This window comes from Harpia harpyja, chromosome 5 (genome assembly GCF_026419915.1).
Source record: "Harpia harpyja isolate bHarHar1 chromosome 5, bHarHar1 primary haplotype, whole genome shotgun sequence".
In the NCBI taxonomy this organism is placed as follows: domain Eukaryota; kingdom Metazoa; phylum Chordata; class Aves; order Accipitriformes; family Accipitridae; genus Harpia; species Harpia harpyja.
In genome coordinates this window covers 41,054,471-41,072,019 of record NC_068944.1, presented here as the reverse complement: position 1 = coordinate 41,072,019, position 17,549 = coordinate 41,054,471, and the positions used below count along the sequence as shown (strand labels likewise).

The 17,549-nt window shown below is 41.5% G+C and overlaps 1 protein-coding gene across 3 annotated transcripts in view; it reads right to left on the bottom strand.

Annotated features, from left to right (window-relative positions):
- Positions 1-17,549, bottom strand: part of TRIM55 (tripartite motif containing 55) — a 38,274-nt gene that overhangs the window by 8,300 nt on the left and 12,425 nt on the right. For 2 of the 3 annotated variants that reach the window (XM_052788169.1, XM_052788167.1), the window contains exons 5-9: positions 15,082-15,315; positions 14,020-14,042; positions 13,796-13,920; positions 11,383-11,603; positions 9,161-9,448 (exon numbers count right to left, since the gene is read on the bottom strand). In XM_052788169.1, coding sequence (XP_052644129.1) covers positions 9,161-9,448; positions 11,383-11,603; positions 13,796-13,920; positions 14,020-14,042; positions 15,082-15,315 — 891 coding nt within the window. Of the gene's footprint in view, positions 1-6,771; positions 6,863-9,160; positions 9,449-11,382; positions 11,604-13,795; positions 13,921-14,019; positions 14,043-15,081; positions 15,316-17,549 lie in introns of all 3 variants that reach the window. The other variant, XM_052788168.1, reaches the window with a different exon arrangement.

Sequence of the window (17,549 nt, the reverse complement as noted above, 5' to 3'; positions counted from 1 at the left end):
TAGAGCACAGATCACAGGCCACTGTCACCAGAGACAAACTTGGAACTGACCTGCATCTGGGCAGGCACCACTTCCATTTTTTAAAAAAAAGGAATCTATTTATTTTATAAAATTAATTTATGAAATTATGCATAAATATAAAAGTGAATGTGTTTAAAAAAAAAAAATCTGGTGCCAGATGTTGAAAAGGCTCACCAGCACTGATGGGGGAAACGACAGCTACCTTTCCTCAGTAAGGCATTTTGTAACAGAGTGAGTCATAGAGCAAGCGTTTCACTGTGAAAAAAAGCCACTTCTTCTGTGTGCAGAAGTGCTGAGCTAGGAGTGCTCTAAGAGACTGGGTCTGTATTTTGATCACCACCTTTGGTGGTTGAGATGATAGACTCAGGCAGGCTTTATAGGGTGCTCTCCAAATTAAAAAGAGCAATGCGAAACTCAGATTACTTATTCTCCAGGACTGTGAGATCCTCATTCTCTGCTCAGTCAAAGGCATGACACCTATGTCGGACATCTGTAGCATGGTTTGAACATTGCGGCACCTACCTATCTCCATTGGCCAGTAGCCTGGGATAACAAGTTTTCTGAATTAGTCACTGGTGTCTTACTTAATGGCCTGAAGATGTCAGGTAAAGATGTCAGGAATATATATAATCTGAAAAGGGATCTAAGACTGAATCCACACTTTTTGATATGTCCCCCTCCTTTTTTTTTCCATTCCATTTTGGCTGTATGTGCAGCCCCCCCAACCTTTATCTCCATTTCAGACACCAAGTAGGTGGGCACCGAATCCTGCAGGGTGCTGTGGTCCAGCCCCTCGCCTGCTCACAAGTCAGGAAAGCCTGGAAGTGACATGATACAATACCCAAACACAAGGACTCAGACCCAGTTACTAATTACTGCCAGTGGTGGATAGGCTGGTATTTAAATATTGATCCATCTCTAATGGTTACAGGACTACAAGCACTGCTTTCCATAGACGAGTGTATGGCTACACTGAAAGCCTGAACTGTCTCAAAGCAGTAGGATGACAACTAACCAAATGTTTCACAAACAGATGGCTTGTGTTGTTGTGACATAACTCTACCATAATGTGATGCAAAACAGCAACAGTTCATCCATGATTAAGAAATATTTTTTGTTTACACTCTCTTGTCTTTTCCGAATGCCTTAACAATGACCTGAATGAGCGATGCTTGGAGGAAGTCGAGTGGAGGTAGTATTCGGTATTTAAATGAGCTAGTTGCAGAAAGGCAATGTCTAGGTGAGCCTGGCTTTGTATTAATTTGAACAGGAGAAATAATTGTGTCCATGCTGTCATTGTGGAGGTCCTTTTGCTAGTAATGGACTGAAAAAAATGAAATATACATAAATCAGATGGTATCTATGACTCACCAGACAAATCACAGAGCAGACTATTTGAGGTAAGACTTCAGGTAAAGTATTTGCCTCTCATATTAATTATGAGGAACTGTTGTCTGGAAGCTGGTCTTAATGCATTGCCCTCACGACTCATCACTGCTGCCTCTGAATCACCCAGATAATTCTCAGAAGCAAGGGAGAGAGAGGTGTTAAAAGAGGAACAATCAAGGCTTTCCAGATTTTCTCTGCATGTATTTGCTAAACTGAGGAAAAAAAAAATCTCACCTGAAGCAGAAAGTCAAGACGCAAAATGGAAATTTACAGGCAGAATTTGCCACCAGCTGAACATCAGCCTGCATGGCCGCAGACCCGGCCGCTATAACCGAGTCCCAACTCACTAAGTCAAATTACAGAGAAGCAAAGGCAGAATTTTTTGACCATTAACTGAGTTTCTTGCATCTAGCATTTGTCCTGTATTTCAGCTACAGGCTGAACACTTTCTTTTTTCCAAGTGAAATTTAGGAGATGTTTAGGAAGAAGCTTCAAACAGAATTTAATTTGGGCTTGTATACTAGCTGACTCATGGGTCTCCTACAAAACTACACGGAGGATAGATGACCCATTTTTCATTCAGTCAAACCCTGCAGATTTTTTAATGGTGCAGAAATAAACCCATGCAGTTTTCTACCTAAGAAAAGATACAGTACAAGTGTATCAAGACCTAGATGGTAAATATCAAGTTGACTTCTGCTCTCCGTGTACCCATATCCTTCATTAGCACTAAACACAGTTGTTGCAGGGAGCAGAGAGCAGCAGCTGGCTTCCTGGGAGAGAGCTGCCTGGGCTGCTCCTGCTGCTGACACTAACAAACTTCTTGTCCTGCCCTGGGGGCAAACTGTGGGAAGGCTGTGTTGGGTGGGCCACAGGGGAGGGAGACCCTCACTTAGCATTGTTCCTCCAAGATCCAGCCTTGCAAGACTGCCTTCTCTCGAGCAAGTAATCCCGTCCTTTCAGGCAGTTGGCTTGAAGGGGAGACTTAGCTTCCTTACCTGAGCAGATTGGCAAGACTGAGTTTCCAATTTGGAGAAGAGAAAGGAAATTTTTATTTGTGTACCACTGCCATACATACGTTAGTGTACCATGCTCATACAATCATTCCAGAGCAGTGCTGCTCTAAAATGTGGGACCGTACCTTTTACAGAGCGGTAGAAAAGCAGAGGTACATGGGCAATGAGCACAGCATGATCTCTCTCAGGCTTATTTTGGTTTTGAATGATCTTATTTTGTCCGTGTTGTCTGCATATTGACGTGACAACCAATTGGCTAAAACTTAGCTAAGTACTGACCTCTCTGACATGTGATTTAAAGCTGTCTCATGGAAAAATATTTGAAGGATCACCAGCTGAAATTGAAGTATTCAGCAGCAGGGCAAAGAGAACTACAGTACATGAATACAGAGAGGACTGTCCCTATGGTAATTCTGGCAGATGGCATAAGGTTGCTAGCAAGTAATAGAAAATTTTAAAACTAATGAAACAAGATTAACATAGGCCACTCCATTAGTATTTCTCCTCCCAAACAGCTCAGTCCTGATTATATTTTATATCCTTATGGAATTAAAGCACTGTACTTACTGGCAGCAAAGGGAAATTAGATCAGAATACTGTTTGTGGATGATTAACTTGCATTTCCTTTCCAACTAAGTGTATGCGCTTGAGTCCTTCGGAGCCACAGACAGCCACTTCTCTGACGGGGAGTTTAGGCAACAGAATATAGGGTCCAGTACTTCATCTTAGGTGAAATAAAGTGGATAACCAGAGACCCAGGTGAATACAAGACTTTCATAAACTCTCACAAATTTATATGGTGTCACTGCATGAGAGATGTTGCCTACAAAAATCTGATTCGGGAAAAAACTGAACAAACTTTTCCTTATGCATCCATTGCCCTCTGTATTTTAACCAGACTGAAATAATTTGAGCAGATATAAGGTATTGTGGGATCTGCCTTCTTCCAGTGACAACACAAGTAAGTTTTGTTATAAAATACCTGTGGCTGCTGATTTTTGGGATTCCTCTATTAAAAAACAAGGGGTAGAGTGGTTCCGCATGTGAAGACATTTTTAAGGACTACACATTCCTGGAAAGTGGTTTTACTGTTCTTGATGTGCATAGCTTTCTCTAGCTATCAGGGGTCCGCACAAGGGAATTGAAGGGCAGAACTTAGGGCCAGCTTTTCATGTTTGGTTGCTTAAAGCTGGGCAGCAAGAGGGGCTTACATACCCGGCTTTGTTAGCTGTGAGTATTGAGCATTTGCACTGTTAGAAGTGATAGATGTTCAGCACTCCTGCAAACTAATCTTACTACTAAAGATGACTCAATGCACATTTAGAAGTCAGATTTCCAAGAGCCTGAAGGACCATATGCCCCTTCAGGTGTGCCAGTCCAACAGTTAGATGCCGTGAGCATTTACAAAACACACACATCATTCTTCATATGCCTAAAGCTCCACACCTATATGGCATTGGCAGCATCCTTCAGGTGTAAAGACCACAAAACCACATGCCTGAGTCCTGGAATGGCAAACAGGTGAACGAGTTTCTGAAGTCTAATGCACAAAATACATATTCTTCTTCCTAGCTTATTTTTGGCCTGTCTTCTGAGACCGAACACAGGAAGACAACTTAAGACTCGGTGAAGGCTTGCTTCACCTCCTTAGGTAACCCATCACACAGACTGTCTCTAAGCTCTCTAAGTTTTTGGTTTGGACTCTAAGGTCTGTTTCTCCCATGCACTGGAAAGGGCTGCTTGTTAATGTCTATGTCACCCTCCACTAATACATTACTCCACATGGTGGCAAGGCAGCTCATTGATGCTATTCCCGCTCCCTGTGTTTTAATTATTCGCTGCAAGTTGTCATCCGCAGAGGCTCAGATTCACTTCAAAAGACCCTCGCAACTTTAGACATCGAGCAGAGGCATCTGGGTTAAGAGCGATGTCACCTTACACTCAGCAGGCAGATGTGAAGAGGTGCCAAAAGTGAATGAGCAGCAGCTGGTGAACTGTCTCTCTTACTGGAGATGCCTCCCGTCCTCCGTCAGACACAGAAGCAGCCTGTGGTGACTTTACTTCTGACTTAGACACTCCCTGAAGTGGGATGCATCTCTCTAGTGTGGAGTTTCCTATTTTGTTCATGCTGAATCATCTCCTGCCGTCCCTTCTTAGACCAAGCAATCTGTACACCTGTGGGCTGCACCTCCTGTTGCCGTATCCCTGCTGATACACCCTCCTGCACTGCGGAGGAAATTTCTTGATGCATCGATACAATTCCTTAGAGTGAAGCGGCCCTTAAATAAAGTAAATTTGGGGGATTAATAAGTGGAACTGACCTCTTTTTGCTGCTGAAAACCAAGGGAATCCCTATCAGTGCATTCTATCAAAATAGCCTGAAAATAAATTATATGCTGCTTTTATGATGACAGTTATGCAGCTTTATATTATTATTATAAATTATTATTACAGTTATTTCAAGTAATTTTGTTATTTGGCTTTCAGGGGCTTATCACACAAAAAGAAACAAGTGCAGTGACCTCATATCTCACATGAAAGATAAAGACACATAAACTGTCTAAACAGCCACCTCACTACACATGGAGAAGAAAATAGTTTTTATGCAAATAGAGTCTGAGACCAAAATACCTTTCTCCCTCACCTCCTTTCTGTTTCATGATTAAATAAATCATAAAGCTGTCACTAGAGACCACATAGAAGGAGGTCTCAAATGGTAGAAATGAGAGCTTTCTGCATTTGTCTATTTTTAATTTCAAAAGGTATTTGGAATTAAAAAAGGAAGAGAGGGAAAAAAGAGCATAATGCTATTCACATGCCTGATTTCCCAGGAGTACAAACAAGCTCTATGTCCTCTTGTAATAATACAACAAATTTTCAAAACCAAACACAAATAAATGAAAATTAAACTATTATCCATAAATTTAATTGAGATTCACATTGTCCGATGCTCTTCAAATTCAAATTACCACCAGATAGTGCACCTTTTTGCATAACTTAGACAGCTAAAGCACAGGTGATAGCTTCTTCCCTCTCCCTTTTTTTATGGAGAGATATACTTTAGTCATAATGCTGGAATTTTTGCACATAAAAGCTGAATAATAATTTATCTTTTTTCATAGATGTACCATATCATGTTGTATAGTGCTTAGAGTGCAGTACAGAAAGTTAGCAGGGAAAACCAAGCATTTTTGTCTTGAAGAACAAACTGAAATTAAATTCTTCTGTCATTAGAGCAAATACCCAAAGGTAACTACAGTTGTTTTGTGTCAGAGGTCTTTGGTCTTCAGTAAATAAGATTAAATGCCACTGTGGTAACACAGAATTCTCGGCAGATCAGCCATATCACTTTGGAAATTCAATATACACATATATCTTACCTAAGAGGGGTGTGAATTTGGAGCTGGAAGAACTAAATCACCAACAGTGTCTACCAAAAAGGAGCTACTCCAGAAGAGATGTTATGGAATAGTTAAGGTTTAATTTACAGTATTTGCATTCCAGACAACTTCACCGGGTAGTGAAGTTCTTAGTCCTTGATCTTGTAGATATTTTAGCTCTTAATTAGTGTGACCTAAGGAAAAAAAGCCTTTGCCTACAGAAAAACATTTTTTAAGCAAGGATATTTAAAAGCACATACAGAGCCTTGGGTGTTTAAAGGGTTGGGATCCCTCCAGCCGCATTTCAGGGCCATGTTTGGTACTCCATGCTCACTGGGAATGTGGCAGAGATGGCTTTGGATGCCTTTGGTGGGAAAAGGACCTGAAAAGGAGTCTCCAACATGTGGGGTGTGCTGTGTGGGCTGGGGTGTGAGGGGACTCTCTCCACTCTCTCCATGGGGACCTCCAGGGAGCAGGGCTTGAGCCATCTCCCCAGGGAGCACCGGTGATTTCCTCACAGTGGGAATCCCAACAGCAGGATTATTCAGTGGATTTTTTTCTTCCTGATGTTTACCCCTCTGATGACAACCATTACTCTCCAGATCTTCCTCCCCCATTTGTTGGACTGAACAAGCTCGGGGCTCTTCATGTCTCCTGTGAACCTACAGGTTCTCCATCCTGCTGGTCATCTGAACAGCAACTAAAATATAAGCCCATATATCTGAGGGAGTAAATGTCTCTTTTCATTTTGAAACAGGGAGATGCAATGTTTAACCATGCAGGGGTAAGCTGAAGGGCGGCGTTTCAAAGGTGCGAGGAAGAAATGTTTTAGGCAGCTTGTATTGTGAACTAGCATGATGTTTTTGCATGGGAAGAAAGGGAAAAAATCCTTTAAAACCATGTAGGAACATCACCAGAGACACTATTTTAACTGTTAGTTAATGGTAAAACAAAATATTTCCTACCCATGAAAGTACAAATCATGTATTGAATCAGATTCCAAAGATGATGTAGTATGACAAGAAATGCCAAAAGTGATATGCAGAATGCTAACTCCTGTGAGAAAATAAGAAGAGTGCTTCACCAATGTTGTCATGACATGAACTAGTCATTATCACCACGTTCAGTGAAAAAGCTCTGTTTCCACAGCACTTTTCCATGATATCCTTTAATTGGAGGGAGTAAAAACAGTGGTGTGAGGAACATCAGCCGAGGTTTTAAAAAAATAAACAAATATGGCATTTCAGAGTGGGTTGTGTAAAAATCACATGCAGGAAAAAAACCAAAGTTGAACTTCACATACTTAAAAATGATCACTGCCACATGACAGAGGCCATTTTGCTCATCACATAGCCACAATTCAGCTCAGGTCTGCAAATCTGACCACGGCATCATCTTGTGGCATCACCCTTCCTAGCTTGGTCACTCTGCTTTTTCTGTTCTTCAGCACACTCTGCACCTTTCTGCTTCCCAAGCTTTCCTATTCCTTCCTCTGTCTCCAGCCCAGGGGCAACCCCATCCTCAGCTGTGTCCCCTGCTCCTTCCTTCCCCCATCCCCAGAACCATATGCTACTGTTCTAAACATCCTCCTCCCAAAATGTCAGTGTCACTCGTGATCTGGGAAAATATCGAAACTCAGCACCCCCAAATTCACATGCCAACAGGAATTGACATCTTTCCCACATGCCTGTTTTTATTCCCAATACCCGATGATGAAGAGAGCTGGGTACCAGGTTGCTGCTTTGGTGTGACTGAAAACCACTGCCACTGTTTTTTCAGACAGTTGGCCACATCAAACCTTACTTTTCTCCTTTGCTTGCTGCTGGTAAATTAGGACACAGGGAAGCAGACCACAGTCAGGCAAGCTCCCAGGGAATTTACCCAGTAAGGATTTTACCTCCCTATGGTGAGGTTTGGCTGCCCAGTCATTAGTGGAACCAATACAAAAAACCAGCAGCAATTAATTTCACTGTGAATTTACCTGCTTTTGCCAGCTCATTTGGAATATACTTAAGAAGACAAGGTCATAGCAGATTTGGTAATTTTAAAATACTCTTTTTTTTTATTCCACTCAAATATTCTCAAATCAAACCCTGACTTGAAATTTGGGGGTCAAATGTTGCTTTTGTTAAGACTGAAGTCATTGAGAATCCTTCCACCACCAAATTCAAGTGTCACTGACTAAAGCCTCCAGCTTTTATCATATCTGTATGAACTCCTTCTCCTAACTTTTTGCCTGCCATGTGATGGTTTATCATGGTACGGCTGCTTATGTATGTTAAATGGTCGACTCCCAACTTTAAAGGAAACAGTATAAAATACTACCCACTTGGGCTTTTTCACACACACACACATATTCTCTCCTTGCACACATACAGGTAATTGCTTTTTTAAAACATATGGCTTAAGCCTATAAATCAGGATGGTTTAATTTAGAGAGTGCTGCTCATGGGCTGGTAGCCAGGCACTAGAGCAGGAGCTGGTGTAGTGTGCAAATCCTTCACACACAGCTCCCTCAGCTCTGTTCCTTGGATCTTTGACCCATGTGGAGTTTGTACACTATGCAGAAGAAGGAATATTCAAATTCAGGTTATACCAACTCTAATATTGTAATTTTAAGGCAAACCCCCTCCCGTACCCACACATCAGTCTCTGTTATCCTATCATGCTGCTGGTAGTCTAACCCAGAACTGGAATATATTATCTTCATGCTCTCCTTTAATCAAGTCCCAAGAATCCTTGGAGGAAACTCTTTGCAACAGATCTGAACCCAGGAAATCACACTGCTTACTGAGAGGCAATCAAACACACAAGAAGGGTCCGGGTATTTGCATAGCTTCGTGTTCACATGGGGAAGCCGTACACTCCAGGTGCAGCCTCAGAGCTGCAGAAGGCAAAGCCAAGCCATAGCTCCTCAATCAGTGGTGGTGGGATGACATGTGATGTACACAGGCTTTCAACAGGTGATGAGAATAATGTCATGCACAGGATCTGTCTGCTACTAATGCATGCAAATATCTGATGCGCAGAGACATTGCCAGCCTCTCCAACAGCTCCTGAGCGTGTGCGTGAGCAACTTGGATAACAGCTCACACAAGTGAGGTGCACTGGCCGTTAAGCACAAGCAACCATCGGCATGCTACTCTGAAGCTGAAAATTCAGCCTGTCACATATTGAAACCATCTGTAAATCCAGTGGATTTGCTGAAATGACAACTTATGCCGTTTCCATATTTCTGAAATTATTCTTATTCTTTAACATGCAGAGGAAAATTAAGTCACATTTTCCTTAACAATTGCCATTCCCGCCTTGCTGCGTGCCACAGCCCTCTGGAGTGACTTCAGTAGCACTGACCTTGGACGTCGCTGCAGTGGTATTACTTTCCTTACCACTCCCCGGTGCACTCTCCTCGATCGCTGCCGCTGCCGGGGCTTCTGCCTTCTTTGCACTTGTTTCCAGAGAAACAGGAGGCCCTACTTTCCCCAACCCACTCACCGGGGTTGAGCTCGGACTGCTTGATTGCCGAGACTGAGCCTTATACCAGCTAGGGTAAAACAAGGGATCGATGGTTTCTGCTGTGGCCGGCACTTGAGTGTCAGACTCTGGGGTCTGTTGAGAACCACTTGGTGTCACAACATCATCCTTAATCAGGACAGATAAAGAGAAGAACAAGCAGAGTGCACCACATTACCTTCCTGCCATAGCCACGTTGCTCTGCATGCCATGTTTCTTATAGCTCACTGCAAGGAATAGATTTGTCCTAATATATGGTCTAAAAGAATTACAATCAAAATGCGAAGCCAAAGCAACTATCATTCGAATAGCACAGATATGGGGAAGAAAATAAGTTACTCACAGAATAGAATAGGAGAGATACTCAAAAATATACTCAAATACATATACTTTAATACTCAAAAAATAGAATAGAATTATCTGGGAAGGGGATGCTGACTGAGATGGGAGTGAGCAAGTGGTTCCTTAATTCAGATAAACACCCAATTCAATCCTAAAAATATAAGAAATTCTGCATAAGAGCCTCGTGAACTGGTACCACCCATGAACGACAGGTGTAGGTACCTTCGAATGGCTTGTTGCATTTTGGGTTAAGAACAACAGGTTTGCCAATGAGTCTGTTGATATGAGCAGTCAGAATAAGGGGAATACAAAGACATTGGAGAGAAACATTTTCCCACCAGCCTTGCTGTGATTGCTATAAGCACAGTTGCTCTGCCAGGAAGAGGAGGAGCTGGCTGAACTGCACCTCTCTACCTGTATCAAGCTCTTGGGGCTCACCCACACAGCACCTGCTATCACCACAGCATTTCTGCTCTGCCTTTCCTACACCAGAAGGCAAAAGCTGAAATACAGGGATCCCACACACTGCAACACCCACATGCCGTGTCTGACTCCATGTCTGACCATCTCCTAGTGGCATTTTACAATTGCTACAGCAGCATGCCGTACCTTTCTCATTTTAGCCTTAGAAGTGAGGGACTTCACGCTAGTGGGCAGAATTGCTTATGTTTAGTTCTTGTTTGCATAAAACCCTACATCTGTTAGGCGACATAAGTTTAGTTAAGTCAGTGCAAATCCTCAGAAGACAAACTTTGGTTAAATTAATAAAGCCTGATTTAAGAGCATCTTCACACAACTGGTGCAAACTCAAGTATCTTTCTAAATCAAAGCAAGAATGAATCTATACTGTTTATTTTCCCTTTTTTTATGTTGGGAGCCTGCTACAATCAAAGATTCTTTATGTGCTCTCTTGTTTTCACACTGGCCTCCTCCAATATCTTCACAGCAGCCTTTACCCGCTCAGCAACTTCACTGGGTAAATTGCATAAGAGGAGAATTTGCTAAATTAATTGAATGTAAGGCCAGCTAAAGTAGCACAAAAAGTATATTTTTTTATGTAGGTCTTTTAGAATATGCGGCAATTATGGTCTCATTCTAATCACATTCCTTAAGAAAAAGTGCTGGCCTAAATTATTCACAACCTGAATCTTTTTGCTGCTAGGTTGCAAGAGGCAGTTTCCTCTCCCGTTTGGTGTATGACATCCCTGTTTCCACCTAGACGATATCCCTAGGATGACCAGGGCAGAAGGCAGCAAACAGCATTCACAGAAAATAGATTAGAAGTATGATCTAAAAATTGGTGATGGAAAGCTCACTAAATCCAGAGGGAACGACAAATTCTCTTAGTATAAATATTTTAACAACCATTTCATTTATAATAGTTAGTCTGAGTTAAATCATAGCAAGCAGAACATCCATTGTAATGCGTTTAACTCCCAAACAGAATCTCTTATTTATGTCTTATGTATCCCATATATATCTCAATTTATCTAGCAGCGTAATTTTTTGCCTATCAAGCAATATATATGCAGGTGGAGAGCACAGTGTACAGTTGCATATATGTGTACAAGGGCAATAAACAATTTTGCTCTCCAGAGCATGGACTCCCTTAGCCACGCTCCTGATGTACAGTGCCTACAGGCCACAGGGGAGTGTTTCCTTGCTCTGCTGGGGTGCAGTCAGAATAGCTGGCAGGGCAGCGGGGCACCGGGGGCACTCACCTGACCAGCCGGGGCAGCGGGCAGTGGCACTGGAGCGGGTTCAGCTGGGGGTTCTCCTGCTGCGCTCTGTGGTTCAGGGTCCTGCTGAGATGGCTGTGATGCTCTCTCAGCCCCTTCCTCCTCCACCTCTTCCTCTTCCTCCTCTCCTGATGACTCTGTGTGGACTTCATCCAAATCTTCACCACCCACTGTCTCCTCCTCTTCCTCTTCTCCCTCCTCCTCTGATAGGACATGCATAAAAGGACAGGGCTGAGTACCACGTGAAGATGGCTACAGTCTTTATGTAATTAAAAAGCCATTTACAATTGCATGGCAAAGCTACTGATAATCTGCTGCCTGGCAGCGGACACAGGCTGGGGAGAGGGCATTGGTGAGGAGCCTGCTCCCACCAGCCTGGACTGGGCACTGCCATGGATCTGCCAGCAGGCGCTTCGCGGCAAGGAGGACACAGAACACACATGCTTGTTAAAATCTTAAACTGGCCCTTTCCATGGGAAGGAGGACAGAAAGTCCCGCCAATGCAGTCATCCTCATGAGTGACGTGCAGCACGGCCCTGCACTTTTAGGGGAGACAACACCTGGTCTGGCACAATCTGCCAGGAAAACAGTCCCTCTTGCAATTTTAGGTATGTTTTTTTTAAACACCATTGAAGCCATCATAATAAATCTTTACCAGGTCAGTGCTTTGCAATACACGACTGGAGGTTCGGGATACCAACCTCCCTAAAACCAGACTGTCAAACTTGGTCAAACTGTTGCTTTTGCGTCATTTGACACATCTTGTTGTCAGCATTTGTGGCTTGGCTCGTTTCCAGAGGGAGCCCTCCAACAATGCATTTTCCTTTGCATAATCACACTATTCATCCTCACAAATGTCAGATGTTGTTCAGAGCCATCCTAGCACTTCAGAGAAATAAACTTAGATGGATGCATTAACCCAAGCTCCAAACTGGCTGCACATTTTGCACAGGTTATGGTTCTGCCTGAGTATGTAGAAGGAATGTAGATCTGCAAAGTAAGTAATGCCCTCGTAACAGAGAAATGTTTCTGCAGGCAAATACACTCCTATAAGCAGAGTGCTGAATCTCTGGTTCCACATCCCCTGGGCGCAGAGAACCTCACTGACTGTAGTAGCAGTTTCAAATGTAGGACCGAGCTCCTGATTGCCAAAGCCCTTGCTAATGCCTTGTCCCCAAGAGGTGGGTGTCACATTCCCCATCAGATGGTGGGGGGTGTGCCCAGAGCAGGAGGTCACAGTCTTGGCAGATGCGCGTGTGTGGCAGGGATGTGGCAGCTGGGGCTGATCACAGGGACGAACTGGGCATGAGGCTGTGACTAGGGATTGTCCCTCCCAGGACAAATCCCTGAAAGTTCACGGCCCTGCAAGATGGCACCTGCTCCTCTGCTGCTGACTGGTGCCACAGCTGCTGTCCTGCTACATGAACCCCTGGGCCAAGTACAAGTACAGCTAGTCCACGGATCCCAACCTACAGACCAAGATCTGCACAGCAGGCATGCAGGGTCCCTCGCAGGGAGCAGCCACGCACTCTGAAGTTAGTATAAGTCGTGGCAGGGGAGTAAGCGATGGGTGGCATCTGCATGAGACTTAACTGGGCTGAGAAAGGTAAATGTAAATGTACCAGCAGAATCCAGTGCTAGCAAGAAAATTGGAGATATCCAGATGACTATTACTGCTGCCTTTTAATAGGAGACATCTGCTTATTTGAAACATTTATCTCCATTAACTTCTTGTGGCTTACTCTGCAAGGTAAAGCATAGGTGAGCCTAGATTTCAGGCTACTTTGGTAAATGTAGAATTACAACTTTGCATTATAATATAGACATAGTAAGCATGTTTAGTCATGATGTCATGACAACTGACATGACACAAGATGTTAAATGCATGAAAGATGATGACAATTTTTGCTGCCCTCTATAACTCTGTGATCTTGAATTTCAATTATATTTTTGATTATTATAAAGAAGAGTTTTAAAAAAGTATCTTTCATAAGTACATTGTTTAGTAATAAACATTCTATTTCTTTAATGACTTTCTAGAGCAGACAGGCCATACAATAAAGACATCTTTTAGGGGAAAAAAGGACTTTACAGAATGAGATAAAAGCTTAATTTTGTGGTCCCTTCACATGAGGAGTCAGTAAAGATCATGGGCTTAGGAAAGTGTTGAGGCCACATAAAAGCTAAGATTAATGGTTTCAACAGGTTATGTGATTTTTTTGACTGTGATGGATTTTTGCTTTTGCTTATAATTGATACAAAATGGTCTAGTTACACTTTGGGATGGAGAGAAATATCTGCTTCAAGTTCTGAGTATTTTCCTACTCAGTATCATCATGTAAATCACACACAGCTGCAATTTAAGAAAGTAACTTAGGTAAAATAAATGACATACCTCTGTCAAAATCAATTTCTCGTATTATCTTTTCTTCTCTACTGAGGTTCACTGTGAATTGGTTCATATTTTCATACCCATCCTCTATTTTTTCCATTTGAAAACCTTTAGATGCTTCAGTAATTCTAAAACAGAGAGATTGGTTATTGGCATTTGGATGTGCAGATAAATCTGTAATTTGTAATTCATTATAAAGATCAAGTGTCTCAAGTTTAAATACTTACTTTTGTAGCAATGTTTTGGCATTCTGTGAAAACAAAAAGGAAATAACTGACTTCTTAACTGGTTCCATTTTTTCAGAGATTTTATGCATTGAGATCTAATTCTTACACTGGCTGCTTCTAAACACACTATGGATCTCATAAATGGCAGCCATGAGATCTACGAATGAGATCAAATTTGGATGGTAATTAGTATACAGCTGAGTAAACCTTTCAGTTAATTGACGACTTTTAAATTAAAATCTGAATATGATGGGAAATATGTACAATTTCTACAAAAATTAAATGGAAATATTTTTGCTCTTTTGTTTTGTCTATTTGTGGTGAAAAGCAATTGTTCTGTTACCACCTTTAGTCACAGTAACTATATCTCTGACTATCCATAAGGGCATACTTCTGGAGCCACAAAATTTTATTTGTCTGGAACGAATACTGTACTTTTCAAAGGCAATTCTTTGATGAAAATAAGGTGTTGGTTTTTTTTTTTTTTAGAAAACACCCTTCCAGCCTTTAATATAGAGAAATTGTAAACTCGCAGGAGAGAAATTCTACACCAATGAATTCAGTGAACAGGCTGCTAATGGTTTCCTAATCAGCTCTCCTAAGTTTATAGTAAGAAAATGGAAGAAAAAAAAGATGAAGTAAAGGCATAAAAATGTGACTTAGAACATAAATATTTAATTCTTGGAAAGTTAATCACTCTGTCAATAGGCAAATGAAACCTATAACTCACAGAAGTTCCTATACACATATATTATAGTGGTGGGACAATAAAGATATGTTGGAAAATGTTAAAATTCCTGTTTCTTCTTTGGGGACCAGAAATTCATACACAGGATAGTATATTTTGGTGCAAATAACAAATACTTACATTCTTGGTTTGGATACTATTCACAAGAAGACTAGTCATTTGTCTGTGCTGATGAAAGTGTTTAAAAAATGAATTTGTATAAATGTTCACTCAAAGATGACCAAACTCTGAATGTGCCTAAAATTAAGAAATGCTTAAATAGTATTTTGATAAACCCATCATTCTTTTTCTATCTCTATTTATAGACTTTATACCTGCAAAAACACAGCCATTTCTGGTTCTTCCATGAACTGGATTCCTGATTCAACAAGCTTTGACACAGCTTCCAAATGATCCGCATACTTCTTCATCAGGGAGCGGACGTGTTCCAGTTTCTCCTCTTGGGTTCTAGTGATTATTTGTGTCATCTCATTTTTTCTTTCTTCCAGTACAGAATAGAGATAATCAAATTTTTCACACAGCTGCTCTTTCTGTCGTCTGCAGCATTCCTGTGAATCATTTGGTTTATGTTTAACATGTTATGTTCTTAAAAGAGTTTCTATTTTTACAGTTACTTGGAAGCATTTTCATCAAAGAAATTCCTCTTTCTGAACAGTGCAAAGGATTCTGAATGACCCCAGAGACTTTTAGAATTTTCAAAGTCCAAGCTATTGGAACAAAAGTTTTAAAACTGTTTTCAAACTCTGAGTTTCAAGCCACTGAAAGCCCCTAAAGAGATTATTGTATAACTTGTCAGTCTGCTAAAAAATTGTGAAAGGTATTTATGATGTCTGTAGTGAGACGTCAAAGTCTGCAGAAAAAGTAAAGAACCCTACCATATTAGCAGCTGCGTTCATTTGCATGAACAGAATGGTTTTTAGAGGAGTGATCATCTCAAATCAGCTCTGGAGTATTTTCATTTTCTACCAGAGAACCTGGAACTATCCTGGCTGGGCATGATTTTCACATACGCCCTCTTAGACTTTATTTTGACAATAGGTGTCCATTATGTTCCATTTACTGTGCACTGAATGAGGTAGAGGCACCACAAAGAAAATGGTGTGTGACAAAAACACAAAGACAAGAATGAGGAATCCGATTCCAACCCTACCTTCAGGCACTGTTTTTCACATCATTTTTTGAGCCACTTTTATTGTCCTTCCAACCAGACAACATAGCATATTTCACTGAGTAAGGAGGATGGGTTTGATGACTGCTTCATTGAGCGCTCTCTAACAAGAACACACTGCACTTGCAAGGGAGTATTTATGGGGAGGAAATTGGAGACAGGTTATCTATAATGTCTGAGGTCTACCAAACAGAAGTACTTGAGTCATCTGTGTGCCCCAGGGCTTAACCTTATTGTGGTTATATCTGGTTGCGGATGGTGGCGGTTATTTAAATCTCTTTGCTAGGAACTAAGGCTGAATCAATTCCTCATCTTTGTCCCTTGAGGCATCATACTGAGATCCTGGCAGCACAGGATTATTAACAGTCCCACAGTACTTTTGGAAGTGATAAGACTGATTATTCATAGCACTTGGCTAGAGAGAATCCCACTTTTTTCTTGACTTTCAGCCAGAGCTCTTTCCTATGAGTGGTGACAGTCTGCTCTGTATCGTTCAAAGGAGAAAGCCTTTCAAAGATGGACGTGTGGCCAAAAATCACTGTCTACATCGAGGGGAGAGGAGAGAATACATTGAGGGGAGGGGAGTGAATACAGATCTTGTTGCATTGACCCAGGTATCCACCTCTGCTTCCCAATAAGGAAGACTAGGCTAAACAGGCACTTCTAATTTAAAACTCCTTACATGGGGGCAGGTTTGGCCTGCCCTTCTGGAGGTCCTTGCCACTTCCCAGAAATTCCTGATTAGTGAATTCTAGGGTGGGGATAAGGAAGCTTTTGAACCAAGTGAGTCATGGTTCCTGGGTGTCATTCTATTGTTCAGGCCTCAAATAATCTTCCTCTTGTCTTTCCCTCCTCTCTTAACTTCCTCCCAGTGTTTCCTTCACTTCTGCTTGCTCCAGACTCCTCTTTGGTTTAGTCTACAATGACCTCCTCTGAAACGTCATTCAGATCACTTGTAAAACAACCTTAATTTCAAGACAGGTGTGTGCTGCCTTTGCCATTTGGCACAGGACAAGTGTTAGGGGAAGAAGAGCAAGAGAGTGATAGCAGGGTGCCCTGAGAGAGCCTTCCCTATCTCTAAGCTCTAATATATAATATTTCCTGCCAGCAGATATGACAGAGTTGTGAAACTCAAGAGTGAGAGTGCAGAATTGTTTCCGAACTGCAAATGCTGAAATATTTCTGAAATATTCTCTGTGTACAACGTTCTCTGCCTGATGGAATTACCCTAATCAGATTCTGAGTAATGAAGAAGGTTAACAAATACATGACTTTCCAATCTGAAAAGTTCTCAGCCTTTTTGTTCTTTAAAGCACAGTTACAGCAAAAAGAAAGGAGTCCTTGCCGCTAAGCATGAGTCGCACTGCTTGTTCTGAAGTATCTGTATTGACTGGACTACACTATTAGCATTTGAAAGAAACACTGTAATTTTTCCTTCATTGTTTGACTCATATTGTTTACAGGGCTAAACAGTACTTAATTATTTATTATTGTTTTCCAGTATTTAGCATTTTATATTCCCTTTTTTTTATTTTCAGTATAATATGTGAATTTGGTCTACCTTTCAATCAGTTAAAAACTATACAAGTATTAATCAATTTTTTTGTTTGTTTT